Genomic DNA, 6,834 nt, shown 5'->3' on the forward strand with positions numbered 1-6,834 from the left:
CATCTTAAGCAAAAGAAGAAAATGAGGAGAAAACAAAAGAAGATGGTGAAAATAAACCAGAAGATGAAGACAAAAACGAGAAGGCAGTTGAAGAACAATTAGTGGTCGAACGGGAGGTTGAAAACATTGAAGAAGAGAAGAAATCAGAAGAAGAAGAAGAGAAGGAAAATGAGAAGAAACAAGTTGAAGAAGAGGAGAAAAACATGATGAAAAAGAAGTATATGTGATGGGAATCGTTGCGGAAATCAATCAAGAAAATAAGTAGTTTTGTTCATTTGGAACAAACAATTTTCTTAATGATTTGTTTTTTTTAGTGATTTGTTCTTTATGAATAAATTGAATTACATATATTTCACATATTTTTTTAGTGATTTGTTCTTTATGGATAATTGAATTACATATATTTGACATGTCAATGATGGCTATTACTGATGAAATAATGTTCAATTATTTCATTGTCTCGTTAGATTAAACAGCTGGCTGCAATACATTAAAGTTTTGCTGTTGTCCTAATTTATAGTGGTTGATTGGAAACATAATAGAAGTTGTTCTCTATAATTTATAGACTTAACATACTATCGATTGAGTAATTCATACATTTAATTACCTTAAATATCATGGCTTATAGAGGTCGATGATAAAAGACGTAGACATAATTCTCTATTAATTATAGATTACACCAAGGATTGAATTGAGAAACCTTACGTCTATTTATTCAGTTTCCTATATCCCTATTACACCTTTTCAGAAAGCCAACAATAATAACAAACCATACAATAAATTTTTTAGGCCTTTCTCATTTTCCTCGGCCAAAATTAGCCTTTGCTTTACTTGATCCCTCTCCATTTTGACTTTTTTTAGTGATTCTTTCAATCTCTTTGCTCTCCGGCTTCTTTTAGCAATGTCATGAGTAGATCTTTATTTTCTTCGAATTCTCGAAGCCTTTGGAGTATATGAAACTTGGACGCGCCTTAAAAATTTGATGTCGATGGGCTGCTCGTCGATGAGTCTTCGTCAAGTCACTTAAAAAAATAGCATCTACCATTATCCTTTCCAACCGCACAGTTAAAGAATTTTCGACCTGGATTCCAATCGGTGCGTATCGTCCTAAAAACAGCTGGATTGTCACAATGACATATGTAGGACACTTTTGCATTTGATTTTTAGGATGCTTGAGACATTGTAGTCGTTAACAAAAACTAAAACCAAGAAAATGAGAGTGTTAACACAAAAATAGTCTTCCTTTTATAGAAGAAAAAGTGAGATATTACCGTTGGGTGTTGATTGACGTGTACTTTATTGCCGTTGTAAAAATCTGACAATTTAATTTTTTTTACTATTGGTCTTGTTTCATAGACCATATTTATAATCGATGCCTTTTCAGGCTTTTGATAGATGATTCACCAAATAGATATACAGTTTAGCATATACTAAGAGCTAATTCCTTAATAATCTCACTAGACGATGTTGCATATTCATAGACCATAACTAGCACATATTTTGAGAAGGATTATTTGATCAATAATATAATAAATAATTGAATTTTATGCAATTAAAGGAGTTTGAACAAGTCATGTGATCGTATGAGAGTCCACGTAAATTGGATAAGCTGATCAATGATGTGTGAGGATAGGTAGTGGATGAACAACAAACATGCATGGGGCAATATTTACCCAAAGCACAAGTATGTTGTGAGAAAATTCATTTGTTCAACCACAACTCATCACCTCACACCTTGCTTCACCACTTTCAATTTATATGGACCCTCATACGATCAAATGACTTGTTTAGGCTCATTCGATTGCATAAAATTCAATTACTTATTATTTTATTAATTAATTAATATTTCTCAAAATATGTGCTAGTTATGGTCTATGAATAAATATCATAGTCTAGTTATTTCTTTGTGAAAGTAGTTAATAGTCTATGATAGACTATATAAGGTCGAGTACAAAACTAAGCATAGTCTAGCATAGATTTTGTACAACTTCGTTAATACATGCACTAGACTATGACACATATTTATAGACCATGACTAGCACACATTTTGAAAAGGATTATTTAATTAATAAAATAATAAGTAATTGAATTTTATGCAATCGAATGAGCCTAAACAAGTCACGTGATCGTATGAAGGTCCATACAAATTGAAAATGGCGAAACAATGTGTGAGGTGATGAGTTGTGGTTGAACAACCAACATCCTTAGGGCAATGTTCACAAAAGAGCAAGTATGTTGTGAGGAATTCATTTGTTCATCTACTACCCATCTTCACACATCATTGCTCACCTCATCCAATTTATGTGGACTCTCATACTACCACATGACTTGTTCAAGCTCCTTTAATTGCATAAAATCTAATTATTCATTATTTTACTGATTAATTATTCCTTTTTTTAAATATGCTACTAAGGGCAATAAACCAATACTGTATATTATTGACAAGACTTACAGTCTACGAAATTTACTAAACACAATCGATGGACCTGTATTGTTTAAAGCATCGATTATATGTTTTTTCGAGCATAGATATTGAGACCAGTATCGAATAAACCCTATCGACTCTACAATTAATTTTGTATAAATTAACATAATCGCGGATAGACCAGATTGGTTTTCCATTAACGTATATGAATTAATTTAACATCTGACAACTGTCTCGTTCATCTTCTACCTTGATCTCATGCAAAAATTCTAAAAAAATATATATAAAATTACAATGGCAAAAAATTCAGGAAACAAGAATTAAACCAGAAACAAAAATTCAACAAGCATTAATTTCACGTCTCACAACCATTTGATTCATCTTCTAACATCAGAAATTGCAAAAAATTAAATCAGAACAAAATTGCAAAATTTAAATTTACACGAATGTAGGCAAACAAACATATTTCATGGATAATTCGTTGCAATGATGGTGCAGAACTATATTTACAGAAAAAACAAAGAAAAATGAAGAAACTTTCATTTAACATTCCTAACCATGAAAGTTTCTCCTTGCAACGAACTTAAAACGAAAAAAAAAACAGAAATAAAAAAACATAAAACTAAGGGGATGGGGGTGATCATCTCCTCCGGCTCCATGTTGAGCCACTCCACAATCTCCCGTAAAAAAATGGGCAATTCATCGGAGTTCGCGGTGTACATGCTCCCGGTCCTGCCCCAGTCCATAGAAGAGGCGATTGAAGTCGTTACGGAGAAGGAGAAGGTCATAGTTACGGTTGATCCTCTTTCTGGGTCTCAAAGGAATGCCTGACATCTTGTCGATTTAATCTGATTTTGAGGTGATGAAGATGAATTTTGGGTGCAGTAGATGGGTGTTTATATAGACCAAAATAGAACCCTTTGGTCTTCCCGCCCTTTCATTGGTAAACGTGTGAATAGTGAAAATCGAAGAGAGGTAGTGTATACCCAATCAACGCAACATGTGATTGGACATGCACCAACTTTTTTGAGGTGTAATAAATGCTCAACTGTTCACATCTGTCCCTTTGAATATTTAGGGTTTTTAATAAACTGTAAATTAGATCAATAATATACCATGTGTTAAATAAAGAATAAAAGAAATAGACCGGACACATAATATATGCAATATTTGAAAAAGGTCGATAATAATCGAAGAATTAAGTCGATAAATCTGGCATTAATCAGACAACTGAAGGTTTGTCAAAATATATGCACTGACGTGACTTACAAAAACATAAATTCATACAAGACTAACTACAATTTGTTATTGTTACAAGTAGTTCTTTTGTGCCTAGGTCTCTTTCACATTGAACACTTATTCCTCCTCTTTGACTTGAAAGTCTTGCCCACGCCTTTAACGCATTTTCTTTTCTTCCTTCCGAGCTTGGTGAACACGAGAGGTGGAATAATATTCACGTCTAGAAATTCTTTTGGCATGCACCATTCGGACTCCAAAGGGACAGCATTAATTGATTCCGAATACGCAAGGAGGTACTCTTCCACTTTATACAAGGGCGAAGAGTAATCATAGACTCTCAAACCATAATCTTCACCGTGCTTCGATCACAAAGCGATCATCGCGTGATCGTATGGTATTTTGAACAGGTCAAACTTCCTGCAAAAACACGACCTTTCCAGTAGGTCAACTTTTGCCGTACAGCCACTTCCGAACACAGTGTATTGCCTTTCGTCTCCGCTTATGTTCTCCACATAGAAGGAGTCGCCCTCGCTTATATTGTCTCTTAAGATCTTTTCGGCGGTGGGAACAAATTTGTTATCCTTACATTTGAGGACGCAGGCACGCCTCTCCCTGAATATTTCAACAAACCTCTTGGCAATCAAATTGAATATGGATGCCACGGGGTACTCCCTTTCGTCAATCAATATAGTGTTCACCGACTCGACAATATTTGTAGTCATCACGTCAAACCTGTTGCTGGGGAAATATGCCCTACTCCATTTCTCAAAACCAAACTCATGCTCGAGGAAAAAGGCTACCTCGGGATAGTAGTTCTTGAATTCCACAAAATGGTCGGTAAACTCCTCGGGAGAATATGCCTTTGCCGCATTGTAGAATAGATAGAGGTGTTCTCCGCAGTGGTGATTTACCCAAAAATTTTCACCTAGGTGTCTCATGCAGTACCCGTGATGAGCATGGTTTTATGCCTTTGCGATGCCGTTGGCGATGCTCTTGTGCCTATCGGAGATAAAGCACAAATCTGGTCCATCGACCACAATAGACTTTAGCTTCTCAAAGAAGAACGTCCAAGATGCATCGTTCTCCTTGTCAACGACACAAAAGGCAATGGGATAAATATGGTTCTCCGTATCCTGTGCAATAGCGCTTAGCAACACGCCCTTGTACTTGTTGTATCAATGAGTGTCGTCGACCGCAGTAACCTTCCTCATGTGGGAAAAACCCCTAATACAAGAGCCCAACGATTAAAAGTAGTATATAAACCTACAATTGACCTTGTTTACCATGATGGAATAGGTAGTTCCAACATTAAAAGCGTCGATCATGTACGAAAAAGCAAGCAAGAAGGAATACCCGTGCTCCGTTGTCCCTTGAACCATTTCCTTGGCAATCATACCCCCAAGCTAACATTTCTAATAGCTTGGTCTACTTTTCAAGTTCTTAAAAACGATCCTCCGAAACTCGCTAGTGTTTGGACCCTTTCCTTCGCGATATATGTTCACACACAGCAATGCAATGACTTTAGACGAGATTTTCCTATGGCAGTGGGTGACGTATTTGACGCTGTAACTGTGATCAGCAATGTATTTATAGATAATGAATCTGTCCGTGCATTCATACTTTTTCGCCCTCAACATCCACCCGCAGCTAGGACAAACACATTTCACCTTGAGAAATTTGCTGCAGCTCTTCAATGTAGCATAATCAAAAGAATTTCTCACAGCTGCTACGTCCAACAATAATTTCATCTCTTTTTTACTGCTAAATGTTTGATTTACCTGAAAAGTAGTTCCGTCGGAGAAAGTGTGGTTGGTTTGTGCTCCCAATTCGCACTCTTCTCCCACTTCTTCAGAGAAAATTGGATCTTTCAATTCCATTTAATCATCTTCTGAATCCATTGGATTAACATCCAAACTCTCATCTTCAAATGAATCATTCTCGTCGATTGTCGGCTGTGGTGGCGGGATTGTCGGAGACCCCGGAACGATATTTATTCTTAATAATGGCATAGAGCCATTGCCAACGACATTCAACATGTATAACGACACATGCTGTTCATTATTTATGAACATGAGATGTATTTTACCCCACCTATTCATTACATAGCTAATCATAATGTTCTTTGGCTCGTATTCCAATTCTCCGCTCTCAATTGCGCTTCGAACCATGTCGTCGTACGATCCATTGCGACACAGCGGGATGGGCACTGTCTTCTTTGTAGATGATTTCCACCTCCAACAGTTGGGACCCTCCTCCTACGCACCCATATAATTACCACACACGACAATTACCTCAGCTACTGCCATAATAGACCACATAAATCAATAATAGATCAAGGTTTAGGTCTATAGATGGTCGATGACTGGTCGATCACTGGTATGAATACGTCCGTACAAAGACTCGAATCGACTGATTTTTGATATAATCGTTGCCCTCCTAGCTCTGGGATGGAAAAATGTATGTGTAGGACTTCTAAACTACTGAAATATATCTAATGACGAAGTATTAAGCGGATTTGGAAAGCTTTTCGAGCTAGTAGAAATGGTGAAAAAAATTTGGAATTTTTTTTTTCCAAAAGGATGGAACAACAATGGAGACAAGTGAAGAATGGAGATTTTCAGTTGTCGTGAACAATTTTTCGTCGGAAAAGTGGTTGGAATAAAAAATTATTGGTGAAAAAGGAAGCTCTTATTGGTGGCTTCTTGGACAATTTTCTAAATTAAAATAGAAAATATGAAAAAATGATGAAAATATAAAAAAAGGTGGGAAATATTAAATATTAAATATTAAATGAATGAGGCAAGGAACTAAAGTGTAAAGTTTAAAACTTATGTGATAGATTTAGATGAAAGAATAAATAATATCATAAATGTGTCTAAACACCTAATTTTTTCAAACTTGTGATTAAATACCAAAATAAATTTTGAAAGTATCTAAATCTCAAACTATGTCACAAAATGCAAGTGTACAAATGCGCATGCTCTTTCATAGGACCAGTTCTTGTCTATTGCCTTTCCTTCATGACTGGACTTCTCATTTAATTTTCTTTTTGAAAAAAATCTATATAAACTACGTACCAACTCCTGAAAGAAAAGTAGCGTTGAGAGGGTGAAACTCAGCTATTAAACATGAGTGAATCAGGTCGGCGCGGCGAGAGAGCTACAGGCAAT

At 35.9% G+C, this 6,834-nt stretch overlaps 1 protein-coding gene across 1 annotated transcript; it reads right to left on the bottom strand.

Annotated features, from left to right (window-relative positions):
- Window positions 1–4,029: 4,029 nt before the first annotated feature.
- LOC107874089 lies at window positions 4,030–5,043 on the bottom strand. Its single transcript, XM_047403499.1, has 3 exons — window positions 4,948–5,043; window positions 4,633–4,797; window positions 4,030–4,524 (listed from the first exon to the last, which is right to left on the bottom strand). Exons 1-3 carry the CDS (start codon window positions 5,041–5,043, stop codon window positions 4,030–4,032), a joined length of 756 nt encoding a protein of 251 aa, XP_047259455.1.
- Window positions 5,044–6,834: the final 1,791 nt, after the last annotated feature.

Source organism: Capsicum annuum, unplaced genomic scaffold, assembly GCF_002878395.1.
Source record: "Capsicum annuum cultivar UCD-10X-F1 unplaced genomic scaffold, UCD10Xv1.1 ctg4331, whole genome shotgun sequence".
NCBI lineage: Eukaryota > Viridiplantae > Streptophyta > Magnoliopsida > Solanales > Solanaceae > Capsicum > Capsicum annuum.

What these genes read in the sequence shown, in the direction of transcription:
- LOC107874089 (XM_047403499.1), bottom strand. Translation starts at nt 5,043, where the DNA reads ATGGTTCAAGGGACAACGGAGCACGGGTATTCCTTCTTGCTTGCTTTT. An exon ending in GAACTACCTATTCCATCATG is followed by an intron (nt 4,798 to 4,947) that starts GTAAACAAGGTC and finishes GCTATTGCACAG; the next exon opens with GATACGGAGAACCATATTTA. An exon ending in TCGCCAACGGCATCGCAAAG is followed by an intron (nt 4,525 to 4,632) that starts GCATAAAACCAT and finishes AATGCGGCAAAG; the next exon opens with GCATATTCTCCCGAGGAGTT.